The sequence below is a fragment of the Mytilus californianus genome, unplaced genomic scaffold, assembly GCF_021869535.1.
Source record: "Mytilus californianus isolate M0D057914Y unplaced genomic scaffold, xbMytCali1.0.p SCAF_9, whole genome shotgun sequence".
Taxonomy (NCBI): domain Eukaryota; kingdom Metazoa; phylum Mollusca; class Bivalvia; order Mytilida; family Mytilidae; genus Mytilus; species Mytilus californianus.
Window position 1 is genome coordinate 93707648 of NW_026262745.1, and position 22648 is coordinate 93730295.

Genomic DNA, 22648 nt, shown 5'->3' on the forward strand with positions numbered 1-22648 from the left:
GAATGAGAGATCTATATCTTAATTAAATTGATCAAACATCAACGTAGCTGAGATATAGGTAAAGAAAGTTACGAACAGACAGACGGGCGATGTAAATGAAGTTAAATGTCCATGCACTTTGCAAATGGGAGTATAACATAGGGCCATATAAGACCAATTATGTCCTTTATTGTTTATTTTGTCTTTGCGGTTAATATTTAGTAGAATTTAAGTGAAACCTTCTGTGACAACCGACTCTGCCTCGGGGTTTATTATGTCTGTTTGTTTTGTTCGCACATTCTTGTCTTTTATTTTGCTTTCTTTTTATGCAAAAAAGACAAACACGAATAATATTAATTACCCTTTTAATTGTATATACTAATATCAAAATAAAATTGAAACAAATAAATTTCTAATAGAAGTCACAGAATAAATATATGTCTGTTTACAACAGAAAAAAAAATATCCTTTTTTAGTTCAAAACAATACCCATAACGTCCTTCACACAAAAGTAATTATGGGACTTTCAGAAGTTTATAAATATACCAGCAACCATTCAAATACCTTTAAAATGATCTTTCAAGTAATGGTGCTTGGGTTTCATTAAAAACTGTAAATTTGTCTTTTCATGTTTTAACTGACTAAGGCACCGACCATTTATCTTAACTGTGTTTATTTGTGGGTGGATTTGGGGAGAGGGATGTTTTTTTGTTGTTTTTTTTTTCAATATTTTGTTTGATTCTAAATTTCGTGAAGGGAAGTGAAAAAAATAGCTTATTTCTATTAAAATTAGGGAGGAAATTTAAATACAACATTTACATTTCTGTTCCTGTAGATAAATGAAAAAAGTTTGTTATTTTTATTAAAACCGAAAACAAAAATTTGTCCAGACAAGAAAAAACGTAATCCCCACACAAAAGATAAATGTTTGGTGTCTTATGTCTTACTAGTTAAAAACGGTTTTCTTGTGGTTAGAATAAGTAGAATGCTTGTTGTATAAAAGGTGAACTTAAAAGTCATAACAAATAAAAATAAATATATATCAATGCGTAAAAAAGGTATGATGTAATATTGCTATGTAAACTAAAAATAAAACCCGTTCATATGTTTAATATAATCTTAAATTTACATAAATGCATTCAAAAAGATAACGGAATGGTTTGTAATAAAATAAGAAAAAATTCATATGTTTGCAAGTTTTGGTGAATTGTATGTAGAAACATATCCAATATACATTCTGACTCGTGTAAAAATACTATAAAAATGTATCTAAAAAAATAAATAAAATCAAGCTAGTTAGTAAGAAAAATGTTAGTTTCTTACAACGACATTAGTCTGGATGACCCGGAAGGGATTACACCATAAACTCAACCAATATGTTTTGCCAAAATAATGGTCGAATGTGAGGACGCAGTTTCGAATAATGTTGCTCATATGTAGGGTGCAATGGCAATTTATATGAATTGGGCTACTGTGCCCCAGATTTTATCTTTTTAGTATACTCTAAGCCATTTCAGTTCTTTTTTAATATAACATGTAGGTAAAAACTAAATTTTAAAATGGAAATATTGTTCTTGAGACAATGAAACATTTTCTTTAATGTCCAATTTATTTTTGTAACAGTTTTGTAATCAATTAAACATTAACAACAGATTTTCTTACATAAAAACATAAGACATAGTTATTGGATCGATTCAAATAGCATGTATCAAAACACCCGGAAAAGGTCAGAATTTGGGATAATGGAATTAAAACAATGTAATACAACATAAAATTACAAGAACAACAAAAAGAAATAAAAGAATATAAAAAATAAAAAGTACGGTCTCTGTAAATATAACAAATCTTGCAACATGATTGTCTTATAACAAAGTCTCTTATTGTATCTAATATTTTGATGCTTATAGCATACTGTACAAGAGGGACTATAAAAATTCATTCAATATTCTTTTCACCAGTGTGTCACATTCTGTTATTTCAGCAAAACAGAGGTACACCAAAGTTTTATGTTTTCATAAAAATGCATTTTCCCTGATAATTTGCCTTTTGATGAGATCATTTTATTCAAACTCAATTCGGATTTTTTTCCCTTGGATTGTTATTTCGGAAAAAAAGTTGGCTAGCGTTCAAATAAGCCTTCGGAAAGATTGATTTAGAGATTATAAAGCAAACAAGACCATATTCCTTTTCTAGTCCTGACAAGGCATCGATGTCATGGTTTACAAGAACAACTCGACTGGTCATACTTTTTTTCATTCAATTAAGATCAACATTTATCTCTTTAGAATTGAAACATTAAAAGGACACCTCGATTATTCATACTTTTTCTCATTCAGGAACCGCATTAATCTCTTTGGTATCATTACAAGGACAGCTCGACTAGTCTTAATTTTTCTCATTCACTTAGGATCCTTGTTTGTCTCTTCAGATTTGTATCAATTTCAAATTCAATATGGTCCATGCTGGCCACACTATGACTATTTGCAAGTCTTTGGTAAGTGTCGGCATCCTCCTCGTCGTCTGTGTGACTCATGATATCACCATTGACTGACACGTTGGCGTTTTCATCCTGCTTATCCGTGTCCTTTTTGTGTGCTTTGGGTAGATTTTTCAGGGATATGTTCATGTATTTAAAGGCATTGAGTAGAAAGATTCCACCCACTACAGTGATAAAACCTAAGAAGAAAGATAATATATCCTTCCAATCCATGTAGAAAAAGTCTTTGAACAAAACGGCTGATAAAGATACTACACATGACGTAAAAAGAACGTAATAAATTGGAGTCACTACCGCAGTGTTAAATATATCTAAAGCACGATTAAGGAAATTTAACTGTACTAATATACACGTGATCACTATTGCAAGCATTAGATAAGTAAACCAGTTCGTGAATTGCTGGTCCCCTTTTATTGTCTGTGTAACGGCTACACCCATTCCTTTACAACCCATCACAGTAAAAGCGCCGAGAGTTGCGCAGATTGTGACGTAAATCATCACAGATTTACTTCCATATCGAGGTGCTAGATATATCATGAAAACCATTGATATTACCAAAAGTAGCAGACAAAATACGATGAAACCTACAAAATGAATAAATGAATAATTAATAAAATAAATAAGCAAAGAATTCTTTTTCAAATTAAACATATTAACTAACGTTTCCGGAGCACCTGTTGCTAAGTCTTTAGTTTTTATGAAGTGTTTCGAAAACTGTTGTTAGACGCTACGTTATTTTTTTGTTTTTTTTTTACCATGGTTTTCACAGTCTTTGACCTTTGAGTTCTTATTTCACTTCGGTATCTTCTATCTCCATATATTTTTTTATTATAAAAAATATACGATTTTCTAATTTCATCTCATTTTATTGAAGGCATTTTTAAAATGAATGAATAAATAATAAACTGTTGACACACAGATATGTCTGGCCTATCGGCATATAATTCAGAAAAAAGACAATCTGATGGACAGCAACATTGCTTATTAATTCAGTCACTGGACTATGATCTAGTGGGCAGGGCTTGAAAGTGGTCGACAAACTGAGATGTACAGACAGTAATGTAACTTTATAGAAAATTTCGTTGTTTATTGTAAGTAGTTCCTATCAATATAACTTCGTTAAGCAGAAAAACTTAACATTGAAAATTGGAAATAGATTCAAAGTCACTGGAACATGTCCTAGGGGCCAGGGCCTCAAAATAGTCTTCAAACTGATGTGTACTGATAGTAATGCAACTTTATACAAAATATCATTGATCTATCACAAGTAGTTCTTATCAAGCTGACTTAAGCAGAAAAAATGAACATTGAAAATTGCTTATTAATTCAAAGTCACTGGACCATGTCCTAGGGGTCAGGGCCTCAAAATAGTCGTCAAACTGATATGTACTGATATATAAATGCAACTTCATACAAAATATCATTGATCTATCACAAGTAGTTCCTATCAAACTAACTTAAGCAGAAAACTTAACAATTGTTGACGCATTCGTCGTCGTCGCCGGAAAAGCAACCCCTATGTCTCGCTTTCCGCGACTTTCATCGCAGGCGAGATAAAAACTTGAACAAAATGAAAATTACACTTAATACATTTCGTGGGCCAGAAGAGCTTTTCTGTATTTATTTTCATCAGGAACGTTAAAACCCAAACAGATGTATACATACCTGAAAAAGGTGAGGACCTATATCACAAAAATAGACTTAAAAAAAGATCTGCTTATATATAAAAAAAAGCCTGTAACTTGGCGATATATATATATATATATATGAGTTCAATGTCTGCTAAAGGAGCAGTTTGCAAAATATGTTTGTATAATTTGACTAACGTTTTTGTCCGTGTAATTCACGAGGGTCTTGTTGTGGTTCACAGAATAGAGAATAATTGACCAAAAAATAAAGAATAGAAAAAAGGGCTAAAATTGTAACAACATGTGCAAAAATATATATAAAAGAAATAGAATAATAATGGGCAAAACAAATAAAGAATAGAGAAAAATGGCTTAAAAATCAAAATACAGAAATGAAAAAAGTATCCACATCCAGACCCTCATTCATGTTTTGCAGTCTCTCAGTTTCCTAGAAAATGACGGCAGGACCAAGCAAAACGTGAAAAATTGAAAGGTTCTAAGTCATAATGCAACACGGATTCTGCATTGACTAATAAAATTATAAATATATTACCTGGCTCTTGAACTTTCTCTAACATTTCATCCATTGTGTGAACTTTGGTTTCTTTGGGAGAATGCATCACCATGACAGTTGATCCGATCACACACAATCCACAACTCACTTTACCTATTATATTGAGTCTTTCTTTCAGAAACATTGAGGACATAACAGCTCTGAAACGGGAGGGAATTGTTGATTAACAAACAGATGAAAATAACCAAGGTTTGATAGTTCATTATATTATCATTCATTTTTCAACTTATGTGTAATTTAAAAAACCTGTACATAGATAATAATGAATTGCTGAAACTAAGCGATAAAAACAGATTCACTCAACAAAATCCCCAATATTATGAAAACAGAAATTGTTTTGTACATAAAACAGGTCGTTAGTTTTCTCGTTTAAATTGTTTTACATTTGTACAGCCGTACGGTGACCTAGCTTCTATGTCGTTCGGTCTTTGGTGAAGAGTTGTCTCATTGGCAATCATACCACATCTTCTTATTTTTATATTCAACGATATTATATGTATTATTATTGCGGCCTTCCGTGTTATTAACTAGACATATGCATATTGTAAGGTTGTACTTACGCCACAATAACACTCAGAGCACCCAGAGGTGTAACCAATGTCGCTGGGGCAAATGCGTAGGCAACAAAATTGAGTATTTCTCCGAAAATCACTAAAATAATACATAGTTAATTTAGCAGTTATATAATTCAAAGCACAAATCGTTCAGAAAAACAATACTAGTACAGTGTAGTAAATATTAAAAAAATCTTACAATTTTATTTGGTTAAATGTTCATTTGTGGTATTTTTGTACATGTATGTATTTTATTTGTTATTGCTTGGCCCATATAGGTATAATTTAGCAATTAAAATATCTTTTTAATAAGACTTAGTGCAGTTTAGTTTACAAATTGTCTCTAATAAACGAATCTTAATTAACTTCTGTTATGCAGTATTAGGTAAAGAATATAAAAAAAAGACCCCGCCATTTAGTCTCTCTTTTAAAACAAGCTTATTTATGTTATCTCAAAGTAAAATTCATGAGAATATATCTAAATATGTATATCACAGTTTGGTTTTGTTGTTGTCTCGTGAAAAAGTATTTAAACCTCATTCCATTTACATAAACGGAGTGATTGCATTTAAATAATACATGTATTCAACTTTTAAACTGCAGCTAGAATACTTCCTGTTGTCTTTATCTTGCGATATACAATAACAATGGGATATTTCGTGCAATGTAGATTTCATGTCACGTAACTTTTTCTTACTCTTTTTCTTGGGTTCTTTTAATAGTGGCAAAATTTTTTTATTCTTTGTGACATTTTCAAAAATATAATTACAGCAATTGTTTAGCTGCAGTATAAAAACAATATTAGGTCAATGTCAGAAAAATGTTAACTTTTTGTATTCGGCACGAAACATTTGAATGGCTCGATAAACCTCGCACTCTCCCAGTTTCAAAGCATCATACAAAAAAGTCGATTTTTTTTTTTACATTGACGTATTTTAAACAAACATTTTGACAAGTAGCCCCGATAGTTCACATTACAATCCCTATCATGCAGTAGACACATATGTATTTTTTGCTATAGTTACTTACTAAGGAACATTCCGAGCCACCACAGCCATTCTTTCAGATAACCATATCCACCTTGATCTGCAATTTTATTTATTTTTTTATTTATCATAAATGCACATTCTATCCCCGAGGGGTTGTCGGCATATAAATTAAACAAATATCATAATGCATAAAATCAAAAAATAAACATAATATAGCAAGTAAATAATTCAGGAACTTTTGCGAGATTGGAGTCCACCCTCAGAGCAAACCACAGGCGATTGGGGCATGGACCCCTTATTTTCTTTCTCTTGTTTTGTGTCTAAGTTATGTTTTTTAGTGGATTTAGCTTATTTTCATTTGTTCAAAGTGTTCTTGCTCGTATCCATCCGAAATGACAACAACAGTAGTTTATATATACAGGCAACTCTATTCTTATTTCCCCACATAGGGGGGGGGGGGGGGGCAACATTGTAATTTTGTATGGAGAAGAGCAAAACACATTAAATAAAGTAAAATGTTATAGACTATTAAGATAATATATATGAAAATATATACTAGAAAACAAAAATTTCCATGCCCCAAGCGCCTGTGTTGCAAACGACTTTTTTATGAATGGAACAGTAAGCTGCATATAATATTAAACGAAGACAAACTTTTTTTAAAATAGTTGCAATTTATGAAACAGATCGCCAATAAGCGTGTCATTGAGATGACTATTTTCACGGTTAAAATTGCTTTTGTTGATAGGATAAATACATTAGATTTTGTCTCTCGGAAACATCTTTGGTTTTGTTTTAAAGATTGATAAAATGTTAGTTCTAGTCCGTTTCTTAGTTTTAACTTAGTTTTAACTTACCGGCTCGTGTTCCTCTCTTTTTTGCGATTCGAATTAATCCACGTTTCTTAAAGATAAAACTGCTGCCAATGAATGCGTTTGAGATGACGGCTAAACTAAAGCCAATCCAGAAACCATAGATATCTTCGTCGGATACGATATGTTCTGTTGGCTCTGTTACGTTTGGAAGTGGTGATTGAGTAGAGTTAGGGCCAGACATCTGTAAGATAAGATGGAATATATGAATAAGACATTTTCTTATTAAAACAAACTGCTTTATGTTTGTCGTGGCACAAACATACAGATGTACACACGTGCATATGTAAATATAAACAGCATCTTCTGTACAAAAAGATCACAGGTAAGTAAAAATGTATCCGTATGGTTGTATGACTGCAAATAGGCGACTTTACACGAAATACGAAAGGAAAACTAAGAATATGAACATTTACATCCTTCGCTTTCAAATATTTGGCTTTGGGCGTTCCTGATGAAGATAAACCCAGACAAACGCTTCGGATACAAGAACGTTTTGTTTTCATTTTTACAGTGTAAAAATGAAAAGATGTGGTATGATTGCTAAACTGAATGAGACAACAGTATTTGTCACTGATTTTCAGTATAAGTAACAGATTTTTAGTAATTTTAACTGATTTTTAGTATTAGTAACTGATTTTCAGTATTAATACCCGATTTTCAGTATTAATACCGATTTTCAGTATGAGTAACTGATTTTCAGTATAAGTAACTGATTTTCAGAATAAGTCAATGAGTTTCAGTATAAGTACCTAATTTCTGAATTTATACCTGATTTTCAGTATAAGTAACTGATTTTCAGTATAAGTAACCAATTTTCAGTATTATATAATTAATAACCGATTTTCAGTATTACCGGAAGTAACAGATTTTCAGTATTATTACCTGATTTACAGAATTAATACCTGATTTTCAGTATTAGTTACTGATTTGAATTATTGTTTCAAATCAAATTATTATCAACTTGCTGATTTTGTCTAAAGTACAACTTCTTGACCACTGCTGGCTTGTAGGAACATATCCATATTCTGATTGTATTATACTAAACAAGTTTAATATTTCGGGTCACTAATTTTCAGTATCAAAAACTGATTTTCAGTATAAGTAACTGATTTTCAGCATAAGTAACTGATTTTCAGTATAAATAACTTATTATTTGTATGAGTCACTGATTTTCAGTATATAAGTTACCGATTTTTAGTATTTGTCACTGATAATCAGTATTGGTAACTGATTTTTAGTATTAGTAACTGATTTTCAGTATTAGTAACTGATTTTCAGTATAAGTAACTGATTTTTAGTATAAGTAACTGATTTTCAGCATAAGTAACTGATTTTCAGTATAAATAACTTATTTTTAGTATGAGTCACTGATTTTCAGTATATAAGTAACCGATTTTTAGTATTTGTCACTGATAATCAGTATTAGTAACTGATTTTTAGTATTAGTAACTGATTTTCAGTATTAGTAACTGATTTTCAGTATATAAGTAACCGATTTTCAGTATAAGTAACTGATTTTCAGTATAAGTAACTGATTTTCAGTATTAGTCACTGATTTGCATTATTGTTTTAAATCAAATTATTATCAACCTGCAGATTTTGTCTCGAGTACAACTTCTTGACCACTGCTGGCTAGTAAGAACCTATCATATTCTGATTGTATTATACTTGATCTTTTAACTAAACAAGTTTAATATTTCAAAACTTGTTTATTAAATAAACAATTCAACGTTAAGTCAGAAAATGTGACGGTCATTGATTTTTACAACCAAGGGGCATATCAAATTTTTCAAGTCTATTTTGATTAAAACTAGTAATTTCGTTACATAAAATAATCAAAGTACTGAATTACTGAACATCGGATGACTGCAAGTTCTTGTGGATGGTCACAAGCACTTGTCTCAGAAAAAAAAATTACATCTCTATACCTGAAAGTGAGGTTTATGTACAGATATAATTTATTTTTCTTAGACAAGTTCGTGCGTGGATGATAAATAAATGACAGGGAATTCAACCTCACCGTAATAAATATGATATTGAAGTGATACAAATCAGTATACTCTGGTTTGTTGTTATATAGTATATTAATATTTGTATATTACAGTTACATGTATATATAATTTTCATCCATTTGTATATTATTCTATTCTACTATATTAATAATAGTGCAGTGCAAGTGCATGGTGGACACTCTTCTGTAATAATTCGATTTTTCTAATAGATTGGATTTCAGTAGGCATTCATATTTTCCCGCCAAACTTTCAATCTCCAATGCAGAGTTATCGGTCCTTGAGAGAGAGCGAGGACCGATAACTCTGCATGGGAGATTGCAGACGTTCTTGAGATATTCTTCCGCATGCGTTAACACACATTTTCTGTACGTGTGCATAGATATTAAAGATTTTTTACTTATATATATATATGTCTAACGACAAAACATTTTCATATTATTAATTTATGTTCTAAAAAAAATGTTTTTAGGAGTATCCATTGAAAAAAATGAATTTATAACAAGCGATAAGGAATGTTATTTTGCACTCGATAATGTCCGCGTATTTATCATGTTTATAGATCGGTTACAATCCCAACACGAAAGTTACGTAATGGAAATCTAGGCGCCGCAGCAATACACCGGAATGCCCTCATTGATATATGTTGTTTAAATATTTTACGTAGCTACGTGCTAAAATACCATAAACCCAGTAATAAGTAATGTATCGATCAGATAATATAAAAATAATAGTATATATATCACATAAATTTAATTTCGTATTACAAAAATATGTATTACTTTTTTAATATCTTATTAAAGTGCCTTTAACTATTTTACTTATCTAGATGCTCAGTATTGAAAATAAAAGTACAAAAAGTCATTCTATAAATGTATATAGTCCTAAAATATGTGTTACTGGACATTACGTAAATAACAACCTTTTAAATCCCCTCTGTTGACGAGATAAGCACAGACAAACATGAAAGGGGCTTCGGAAGGAAGTCTTGCCAACCATCGATGTGAATAAATAACTTATTAAATAAATAATTATTGTAAAATTGAGAATGGAAATGGGGAATGTGTCAAAGAGACAACAACCTGACCAAAGAGCAGAAAACAGCACAAGGCCACCAATGGGTCTTCAACACAGCGAGAAAATCCCGCACCCGGCGGCGGGCTTCAGCTGTACTTGTTTGACAATTACATATATGGCTTTATGCATTAATATACAACTTGTTCAACCTAAATGTGTTAAACAATTGGTCCGCTATTGGAACATTGGATCACAGTACTAACATTCTGGTGGGAAAAAAAATTGTGTCTCACGTCTGATTTAGATGAACGATGGGGTTTAAATATTATTATATGATACATTCTCCAAATTCCATTAGATTTCTAAAAAGGCTTAATCCTTATACTAAACAGCATTGAGAAAAAAAATAATAGAACTGAATTTACCTCATTGAAAACAAAAAAGTTACCTGACGCCATAGAAGTAAATACATATTCATTGTCATGTGTCGAATTCGTATCTTTTATGAAATGTAAAAATAATATTAATCCTTTCACAGTTCAGTTATCTGCAAGGTCATTTTGCTAGTCTAGATTGGGTTTACCGAATAGAGAATAATTGTCTAATTCTACAGAAAACTTGACCCAAAACATGAAGAATAGAGAAAAGTAGGAAAAAAAAATAAAGAGTAGAGAATAATGGGGTGTTAAATTTACAAAATAGACAATACTTGGCAAAACTTGTAAAGGAAAGAGAAAAATGGCTAATAAAATTAAAGAATACAGAATAGAAGGATTCCACATCCAGACCCTTAAATAAAGATTTTTCTAAGATAGCAGAGAATCAAGATAAAGCTAAAATAAAAAGTTTTAAGCCAACATATGCAAGCTGGATGGTCATTTCTAGCTGCCAAAAAAAATACAAACTTATAAAAGCATAACGCAAAGAACTAGAGGCTCTCAAGAGCCTGTGTCGCTCACCTATATTTACTGATGCTTTGGAAATCATGTAAAATAAGGTTAAAATCATAATTAATAGTATTAGATATTAGATATTATAATGATATCTAAGATAATAACAAAAAACTGCAAAATTTTTGTAAAATTACTAACTCAGGGGCAGCAACCCAGCAACGGGTTGTCGAATTCGTCTAAAAAAATTTCAGGGCAGATAAATCTAAATCGGATGAACATTTTTGCCACCTGTCAGATTTGCTCTAAATGCTTTAGTTTCAGAGATATAAACCAAAAACTGCATTTTACCCCTATGTTCTATTTTTAACCAAGTCGGCCATGATGGTTGATAGGCGGGATCATCGGACAAATTTTTTAAACTAGATACCCTAATAATGATTATGGCCAAGTATGACTGATTATGGCCAAGTATGGTTAAATTTGTCTCAGTAGTTTCAGAGAAGAAGATTTTTGTAAAAGATTACAAAAATTTACAAAAAATTGTTAAAAATTGACTATTAAGGGCAATAACTCGTAAAGGGGTCGACTGACAATTTTGGTCATGACAACTTATTTGTAGATCTTACTTTGCTGAACATTATTGCTGTTTACAGTTTATCTCTATCTATAATAATATTCAAGATAATAACCAAAAACTGCAAAATTTCCTTAAAATTACCAATTCAGGGGCAGCAACCCAACAACAGGTTGTCAGATTTGTCTGAAAATTTTAAGGCAGATAGATCTTGACCTGATAATCAGTTTTTGTCAGATTTACTCTAAATGCTTTGGTTTCAGAGATATAAGCCAAAATCTACATTTTACCCTTGTTCTATTTTTAGCCATGGCGGCCATCTTGGTTGGTTGGCGGGGTCATCGGACACATTTTTTAAACTAGATACCCTAATGACGATTGTGGCCAAGTTTGGTTAAATTTGGCCGAGTGGTTTCAGAGGAGAAGATTTTTGTAAAAAGCTAACGACGACGACGACGGACGACGGACGACGGACGCCAAGTGATGAGAAAAGCTCACTTGGCCCTTCGGCCAGGTGAGCTAAAAATAGACTTATTGTCATTTTGCTTAGTTTCTTCGGTTACCTATTCTAACATCGGGCTCGGACATCTTTTAAACTTAGTTTTACTGAGCGTATTGCTGTGTGTTTTTTATTCTACATTGGCTAGAGGTATAGGGAGAGGGTTGAGATCTCCCAAAACATGTTTAACCCCGCCGCATTTTTGCGTCTGTCCCAAGACAGGAACCTCTGGCCTTTGTTAGTCTCATATGTTTTTTTAATTTTGGTTCATTTATATGTTTCGAAGTTTAGTGTGACGTCCATTTTCTCTGAACTAGTATACATTTTTGTTTAGGGGCCAGCTAAGGCACTCCTCCGGGTGCGGGATTTTCTCGCTGTGTTGAAGACCCATTGGTGGCCTTGGGCTGTTGTCTGCTCTTTGGACGGGTTGTTGTCTCTTTGACACATTCCCCGTTTCCATTCTCAATTCTATTATGATAACAGAAATGGTTCCAATTTTACTGCACCAGATGGACATTTTTAAATGTCTCTTCAGTGATGCTCGAGGTCATAATGTTTGAATATCCAAAATCTAACACTATTTTGAAGAGCTTTTAACCATTCCACACAATTGTGTGTGTTCAAGGTACATCCTTATCCCTGTAAGCCCAGTGTGCACAGCTAATTTCAGTTTAACCTTGAATGTGTCCTTCCGTTTACTTTTATTTTATACTTAAGAATCATCAACTTATAAAAGTTGTTCATGTGAAACGTTGTGACAGGTATTTATGTATATTACCCCCGCTCATGTTTTAGCATCGTGGCTATGTTTTTACCTTTCACACGTCATTCTGACATTTTTTTGTTAACACAAAATTCATGTGTTGAAATTTCATTCTTTCACTATTCATATTTAGTGGCTTGTATTTCGTGTTGCCCAATCTTTCGTTTTCTGACAAGTATTCTGGGGACTTGTTTGTCCTTCCTTTTTTTTCTATCTGGTCATGGTATTATCAGTTTTTACCAAAATACTATTGTTCGTGGCCAAATATGACAAAATTAAGGTATTTGTATTCAACAAAATCTAGATCCTTAATTGGAAAATTGTGTAATATTTGAAATCTGCTTGTCAGATTAGATCACATTTGATTAGCTGATTGTTTGTCTTTTGTACTATCTTAGTATATTGTTCTCTGCTGTTTATTATGTGTCACAATGTAAACATGTTTGTGTTGCTATAGCATGTAACTACTGCTTTGCAATAAAGCATTCAGTCATTGTTTTTTTCAACTTATGATTTTTGATCCCCCTATAGTATTATCTCCCTTTGTTATACATGAAGATATTACCTCTGGTAAAGATGTGAAGTTCACCATTTGGTTTATCCGTGTTTTCTCTTGTTTAGATCTGTAAGTAATCGAAATATAACAATAAATAGGAGTTCAAAATCATCAGTTCCTTGGAGAATTTAAACGAAAGTTAAATATATACTAGCTATAAAACCAAGTTTAATCCACCATTTTCTACATAGGGAAATGCCCGGACCAAGTCAGGAATATGACAGTTGTTTTCCATTCGTTTGATGTGTTTGAGCTTTTAATTTTGTCATTTGATAACGGACTTTCCTTTTTGAATTTTCCTTGGAGTTCGGTATTTTTGTTATTTTACTTTTTATGAAGTTTAATTTACACAGCAGTTGTTTAATATTGATTTTAGACTTTTAATGAAATATAAGAGAACATATAGATATTTCTTCAAGTGACGTGTTTAAAGGTCTGAATATGTTCAATGAGCAAAAAACATAAATTTGTTATACGTAATTGTAATGGGGAATATGATATAAACGTACATTTCGACATGACACATATAAGCCTAGTTTTATCCCGTTTAAAAGTGTCAATTTGTCCTAATAAAAGATCAAATATTGAAACAAAAGGAGAGTTTATCCGATTCAGATAGAATTTGATATTTTTACGAAATTGTATATTTGTTATAAGTATCCTGATATGTGTATAGGTATAACATGATATTGATTCTTGTTATCAGTATCATTTTCTCAGTATAGAGTAATTAGTTTTAAACCACAAACTATTATAGTAATTAAGGCATTCTTTTGTAAAACTATTGCATTATAATGAGCGAGACTCGAAAAGAACCGCTGCTTGCCTTTCCTATAAACAATCAACATTAAATCTGATTACTGTTTTTGGTACTAGGTTTATCTTTAAAGCCACTGAAACTGAAAGTTGATAGCACATATATTTAAAACGTACAATGGAGGACTTTCACGTCTAATATCTCAGATTTCATAGATAAAATAATGCAGAGAAAAATGAGAACACTGTGTGCCTATTTATTCGAGTTCACGTTTCTTACCGATCGGTAAGATAAACGTAGGAGTCATCCTTATTTTAATGTTGATTTCAGTTTACAAAAGAAATTTTCTGACAGCAGACGGATTTTTTCACAATTTATTAAAACACATTTTCAACAATTCATTTCATCATTTATTCAGATTTTCTTTTAAATTTCAGCAGATTTTGTAAGGGCTATGAGACAGCATCCAAACACACAAAAATAAACATCTATCTTCATTCCAATGTAAAATATAAAGAAAAGAGAAGAAAAAATGGAGAAAAACGGGTTGCATAAATATAAAAAGTATATAGAATAATAGACAAAAAATAAAGAAAAGAGAATTTCGGGTTGCTAAAATATAAAAAATTGAGAACAATGAAGAAAAAAATAAGAATAAAAATGAATGATCTAATAAATTAAAGAATACCAAATCAAAATGACCCTCCCCCCTAAAAAAAAAAATCCAGATTCTTGTGTAGTAAACACCACCGAGACATCAACCAAACAATTCAATGTCGGTGAACCTTTGTTATGTGTCTACTTGTCTAGTCATTTTAAAGATACTTTTAACTCTAATTTATCAATTTTTATCATGAATATCATTAATATCGTAAACAAATATCTTTGTTGATACTCAATGTATTGTCAAAAATAGAATATTTATCGCAAAATGCACTTTAATCTTTTTATATGAAATAGTGTATCTATATATGGCTCCAGATATCAGTCTACACTGTGATGGTGTCGTCCGCACTTAAATCATTCAACACATCTAAATATGCAAATATACATTTTTTTTTTAATATTATTACAAAAATGTTTAGAAGGAGCAATTAGGAAAATGCTGTCTACCACTTCAGATTTCATTTTAGTATCTTATCCCCCAACCAAGGTCGCAGTTTGGAGAATTAACCAACGGTTGGATTTTTTTGCATTCAAGTTCCCTCATTGTACACATGACAAAAAAATGAACCCGATGTTCAATTAAAAAAAATTATACGTTGTTTGTTTGAGTTTCGAAGACAGTTTTTATTCCAATCTAAAACTGTGTTAATATATTTGAAAGTTTATCTTCGGTAAATGTTTACTGACTTTAACTCCCACGATTTCTCAACGTGTTATTAACACATTTTGATTCCATTTAAGTTTTGATCAAATATATATCGAAATGAATTTAAGCCTAATAAGTACGTATCTATTTATTCACCTATAATTTCAACACAGCGTATTTAGATTTGTCCAACCTTTATTCTAATATTAAATCAGAGCTCCGTCATGGTACTGAATAGAGTTCTTGTTGCCAATTTTAGATTGTTTGTTTTGAATGTAGAGATGATTCATATTTCATTTGGTTTTTGGCTTGACATAGATGTTATCGAGTACATTTTTCTGTCACGTAATTGTATGTGGTGTTCTTAACGGTGCTTCAAACTCATTTGTTTACTTGTAGGTAATGAATATGGAATATTTTTTTTCTTTGATTACAAAACATCAATTGATTGATTGATTGTAGGTGTTAAACGATACAACTCTTGGCTATATCACGACAGTGGCGGATCCAGGGGGGGGGGGGGGGGGGGGGGGCGGGTGTTCCGGGGGTTGGAAACCCCCATTTCTTTACGTTGATCGCTGTTAAATGGGGACATATGGTTGGAATCCCCCTTTATCCTGGGTTGGGACCCCCCCCCCCCCCCGTTTAAAAATGGCTGGATACGCCCCTGGAACTACTTAAAACCCTCGGTCACCGAGGCCCTTACTGAAAATCGAGGTATATTCCTAAAAATCAATCTTTGATATATGGAAATATGTTTGCTTCATTAACATCTTCACCGGGAACAATGTCCGATTGACTGATTAAAGTTAAGAAATTGTTTAAGCTAACGTTGTGATGATAATGCGGACTATACCACTAGTTCCTTAAGAGACAGGAGACCACGTATATTGAGCCCGGAGACCACGTATATTGAGCCCGGATCCCTACCAACAGAGCTTGGAGCTATATCATTGCATGGAGCCTAGGGCCCTATCAAAGGAGTCCAGTGCCCTATAATAATAATAATAATAATAATATCTTTATTTAGAGAGAGTAACTCATTTGGATTACACCAATTTTCAATAAGGCTCTCTTAATACAATAATAATTACATTAAAAATAAACAATACATATTCAATAATAATGATAAATAAAGATGTAATACAATTTAAATACAATAAACAATTATTATATATGGCATTACAGTACAAATATCATGGTAATGTTAAAAGTACATAGATTTGTAGTTATGTTTAAATTCTAATACTGTGTTTGATTTTTTAATTGAATCAGGAAGAGCATTCCATACTTTTGGTCCATTGTACGAGAAACTAGACTTATACAACTCTGTATTTGGTTTTGGAATTATAAAATTATCTGAGGACGAAAATCTCGTATTGTATTTTTGGTTTGCAGAAAGCTGATACAATAAGACTGGACATATATTCTGGAGCTAAGCCATGTTTGCCTTATACATTAGTAATGATTTATGATAATGTATTCTTTGTGTAATCGGCACAATGTTACATTCGTGAAATAATTCGCTTGAAGGTTTGGTGTAATCATGTTCGTCTAAAATTATTCTTGCTGCCCTCTTTTGCAGTTTTAGTAAACTATCTAATAGAAAGTTATTACAGTTTCCCCATATTGAACAACAATAATCTAAGTGAGGTAAAACTTAAGCGTTATAGAACATTTGTCTAGCTTTGTGATTTAAATATTTCTTTATCCTTTTTAGTAAAGCTAAAGAAGAGTTAACCCTTTTTATGATATAATCAATATGAGAACACCAAGATAGAGATGCATCAACAAAAATACCTAGAACCTTTTCACATGTACTTTCTTTAATTTGTTGTCCATTCATAGCAATATTAATGTTTTCATTTGAAGTAGCTGAAAGCTTCTGTTTAGAGCCGATACATATAGCCTTCGTTTTAGATACATTTACAGCCATTTTATTGTCATCACACCAGCTAAAAATATCTTGTAAAACCGTATTAAGTTTATGACTGATACAACTTTTGTTTTGTCCAATGACTGATATGGTGCTATCATCAGCAAATAAATCGGTGTTATGATTAGGATTAGACAAAGGAAGATCATTTATAAAAATTAAAAACAACACAGGTCCTAAAACGGATCCTTGAGGTACACCCGTTTTTTGTTTTTGTAAGTCTGAAAATGTATTTGAAATAGATACTATCTGATATCTGTCAGCCAAATATGATGTAAACCATCGTAGCGAAGTATAAGCAAATTTGTATTTGTTTAATTTTTGAATAAGCAGTTCTATCAGTAGAGCCAAGAACCCAAAAAAACAATACTCAAAGCAGCCCGGAACCCATGCATAATATGAATCCTGCAGCCCAATGATAAAAAGTAAGGATGGAGCTCGTACCCTAGACCCCATGTTATTCCCAATACATTTTACTCCGCTTGAAGGCACAGCACGAAGCGACAATGACGGTAAAAGTTTTTTAGTCCCATTTGACACTAACGGTAGCAAAGAATGCGTGATTGACCCCCGAGGGTATCATCAGCTCAGTAGTCAGTACTTCGGTTCGGTACTGACACGATTTATAACAAACCTTTCTAAAATTGTCCGTTTATAAATTTTCAAATCATAAAGAAACTAAGGTTTCAACTCCCTTAGGCAAAGTTAGCCTTAGATGGATTTGGCTATTTTTTGGGTCCTTTTTAGTTATAAATGACTTCAACCGTTTCGGTTTTATTCATCCTTGGCTTTCAGATATTCGGCTTTGAGCGTTCCTGATGAAGGTAAATTCAGGAAAGCGCTTCGGACATATGAAATTTATAACGTGTTGTTTTCATTTTTTGACGATATAGGCCATTCTTATCCTCTAACAGTTTATTAAGCAACGAGCTGGTGATCTAGCAACTGCTAAGTGTGGAATGATAAAATAAGGGTTGAGTAAAGTACATACATATAAATAACATTTATGCAATAATCCGAGTGACAAACTAATTTAAGTATATATTACATATGTATTTATAACATTTGTACCTGATTCCGAGTGACATACACAGATTGACTTGATTCAGAAAATTTAAGCCATGCAGGTTACTATATAATCTGGGAAATTACGCACATGATATAAGCATTCCCACAAAACTGTTATAAGGTAATATATAATCATAGCAGATTATATATTGCATACATTCTTTTATTTCCTTAATTAATTCCATCAATTTGTTTTACCAAAGACATATAGTACATGTCTTTGTTTTTACCATGGTAACACTATTTTTTAAGGTCGCGAACGCTTTGTAGTGAAATTTTAAAATCTCGCATTCCGACAATAGTTCCACAAATGTACGACTCCAATACAAATAAGCAACTTATATTATGGTTTCCAATTGTCGTAACTACAATCCCGTCCCCTATTCCCTGAATGTGACCTACCGAATTAGACTTATCACCAGGTTTGTACTAACATGAGCAACACGACGGGTGCCACATGTGGAGCAGGATCTTCTTACCCTTCCGGAGCACCTGAGATCATCCCCAGTTTTTGGCGGGGTTCGTGTTGCTCAGTCTTTGGTTTTCTATGTTGTGTTTTGTGTACTGTTGTTTGTTTGTCTTTTTCTTTTTAGCCATGGCGTTGTCAGTTTATTTTCGACTTGTGAGTTTGAAAGTCCCTTCGGTATCCTTAGCCTCTCTTTTAAACTTCTTGCACTTTATTAATTCAGACTTTTAATTAGGTGGTCGTTTAAGGTGAGTAATGTTTGACATAAAAAGGTCATTTAAAAGAATGAATAAAACAAACAGTAACCTAACCATATAAACAGAAAATAAAAGTCAAAAAGTAGAATAAAGAATATGTATAGATTGACATGCATTTTGTTCCATATATAAAAATAATAAAACATTTAAAGATTTAAAAGATATAAGCCCCAAATAAACAGGTCTTTAATGTTTATGATAAATGTCAAAATTTTGATAGAAGATATTTAAAGCAAAAGTTGCAAGAAATAAAGCGGATATCATTGAACGCTATTTTTTCCTGATAGACGTTGAGTATTTTTCATAAACAATGTATTATAATTTATTTATTTGTTTACTTATCTGTTTATTTATCTATTTACTTATTTGTTTATTTACTTATAACGAGATACCATTGTCCTTCACCAAGATTAGTTTGAAATACATTTTACTTGGTTGTCACCCAGACTGAGTAGCAAATATTTCATGCATTTCCAAGACGAACAATCAAGTTAAAAATTGGAGCATCTGTTACAAATTAATTTTCATCAATAATTATTGTCTGTATATACCCGCAGTGGCGTGAGAATAGACTTATAAAAATCGGGGGGACTTCTGAATGTGACAAACAGAAAAAAAACTCTAAGTCTATAATACGTAGTTAATCATTGTTATCTGTTACTCTTTTTCATATTTTTCTCTCTCCAAAAAATGGGAGAAATAACTGCCCCCATGCTCCCCTCCCCCGGCTCCTACGTTATAAGTAAACCAATTTATATATGAAACAGTCTTTTGATCTGAACAGCTCTGAAAAGACTGAACAATAAATAATTAAGTCATGTTCAGTCTTTGAATCAATATTCAGACTTATTAATTGTGGTTAATTCAGTTCTGTTCAGATAATTCGCTTGCAGTCAGACTGTTCATTCGTTGCTTTAGCTGTACACATAAACATCATACTGGATTGTCTGAAAAAGCTATTGAACAGAACTGAATTGACTGCAAGTGAATTGTCTGAACAGAACTGAATATATCGCAGTGGATAAGTCGGAAAAAAATAACTGAAATACTAAATATGACAGAGTACCATATTTTTCAAACTTATCAGATGGTGTTAAGATTTAAATGACCGTTTAACACTTAAATTAATTTATGAGCGGATTTTCCTTTGATCAGTATTGGCTTTACCGAAATAACAATTGGCAAAATATTTCATCATTTCCATGCATAACTTTTCATGTATGTTTGTGATATGATCGTGACAGATGGATTGGAAAATTGCATTTTAATTGATTTAAATGATTCAATGTCAGATTATATTCTAATCGATTCTCTGAAAATAGGATTAAAATGATAAAAGTATAGACACTATGGTATTGTAATACATCTCTCATGATAATGAATAAGATGGAGTACGCGTCACAGGGGAACGGTATAAGGTGGCTGAAAATAACTGTTTTACTACTATTATTATTATATTATAATGATTCATTTTATTTTGTTGTTTAATTTATTATCAAAAGTATAATTATTGTTTTGTTTTATTATTATTATTATTATTATTATTATTATTTTTAATCGTATTTTTATTTTTATTATTACTAAACGTATTATTATTTTGTATTATTATTAAGAGTATTATTTCTATTATCATATACTTAGTATTATTATCATTTATTGATTACAAAGTTGGTGACAATTCTTTGTATCTGCTTTTTACATTACATAAGACGAGCTGTTCTTGTTTGTCAAACAGGTCTATATCCAGCTTTATCATATAACACAGGCGGCATCTCATCGTTAACAATGGTTAATCAATATAGCCAGGTAGAGTAATTGATTAATTATATAAAAAAAAGATATAAAAATGGGAGATTATCGATTTCCGAAGAATGGCTTAACACAATTATCACTTGAAATGTGCCACCTCATAAATTGACAAGTCGATACAAATAAGACTTATTCAGGACTTTGTATCTCTCTCTCTATAAAAAAAACCCCAACTTTTCTATAAATTGATTTACGTTTAGTAAGATGATGGTACTGGTTTTTAAATGTTTCTTCTTTTTTTTTGTATTACTATTTTAGATTAAAGGTCAACAACCTAAAATTATCAAGGGTTCTTGACTCGCTCATGTATGTTTATTCGTCACATTAAAGAAATTTGAAGACTCGAAAATCTTTTCAATTCAAAAAAATGTAAATTCATGAGTTCGCTATTCATTACTAAATTTATTTAAATTCAAAATTTTATTGACCAGTCATATTTCCAATTTAGAGGGTCTGGACGGGGTTTAATAAATACAGAATTATGGGCCAAATCTACAGAAAAATGGACCAAAAAATAAGGAATAGAGAAAAATAGGCAAAATATAATGAATAGGGAATAATGATAAAAAAGTATAAAGGAAAGAGAAATACGCTCTAGAAAATTTCAGAATAAAGAAATGAAGGACACCTCATATTAGGTCCCCAGAATATAGGTGTGTCAAGTATAAAGACAATGCATAGTAAACAATGCAGGGCAAATATTTTGAAAAATATTTAAACAAATAAGAATATTTTATAACGAATAACTATAAATTATATAATTCGTATACTTAAATAACTGTAATTCAAATACATACGTGAAATCAGAGATAAACGTCCACGGTTGAAATTAAATAAATGTTGAGTTTAAAAAAAAACAAACAAAAAAACTGTGGAATGTTACATCAGAGACATATACTACAATTATATATTTCTGGTTACATATAAAATAAAGTTACTTACCTCACTGGAGACGTAAATAAACGTTTTTTTTCAACTGAATTCGAGGTCAATTCAAAATATAGTACTTCTTAAAATTAAAGTTCTAAATACGGTATCCACACCGGTGACCTCATGTCCAAACAACGCTTAGTTGATCAGTAGATATGGGGATTGTCCATTCATGTAAACAATGTACCTGGAATCTACCTGTGTGTTTACTCAACCCAGACGTAGGTATGAATTGATGGTTTAAAAATAGCTCACAGATCAGGTGATCACATTTTTGCGTCATACTATCAACGGGGTTTCTCATGTTTGACAGGGTATACGGGTCAAATATGAAACTTTGAAATTAACCATTACACGAAGTCACAATGAGTTAATAATGCCACAATGCTGATTACTCCGTTTGACTAGTGGACATTAGTAGTTATTGAAAGGAGGGAATTAAAACAAACATCTATTATCGAAGACATTTTTTTAGCCCTCCCCCTTTTTTCTAAAACCCGTTATTTTTTTTTTATCTTCATTTTTTTCGCGTTTTTCTGTAATATAGTAACACAAAATACTAGAACTGACGTGTATTTACTATTTGATACCAATTCCTAGTTTACTATCCACAGCGGTCACTGATAATATGTATCTCGATCATGCTAATATACTATTATATTAATATACTAATGTGTTCGTTGTTTTTGTGATGACTGAGTGCCCA

The 22648-nt window shown here is 31.7% G+C and overlaps 1 protein-coding gene across 2 annotated transcripts; it reads right to left on the bottom strand.

Moving 5' to 3' along the window:
- Positions 1 to 327: 327 nt before the first annotated feature.
- LOC127714235 (magnesium transporter NIPA2-like) lies at positions 328 to 22153 on the bottom strand. 2 transcript variants are annotated; one of them, XM_052220277.1, is made up of 7 exons: positions 21955 to 22153; positions 13417 to 13474; positions 7079 to 7277; positions 6262 to 6318; positions 5239 to 5329; positions 4658 to 4818; positions 328 to 3060 (listed from the first exon to the last, which is right to left on the bottom strand). In XM_052220277.1, the coding sequence occupies exons 2-7, from the start codon at positions 13441 to 13443 to the stop codon at positions 2375 to 2377; spliced, it is 1221 nt and encodes a 406-aa protein (XP_052076237.1). In that variant the 5' UTR covers positions 13444 to 13474; positions 21955 to 22153; the 3' UTR covers positions 328 to 2374. The 2 variants fall into 2 exon arrangements, with proteins under 2 accessions (XP_052076237.1, XP_052076238.1); XM_052220278.1 differs by lacking the exon at positions 13417 to 13474.
- Positions 22154 to 22648: the final 495 nt, after the last annotated feature.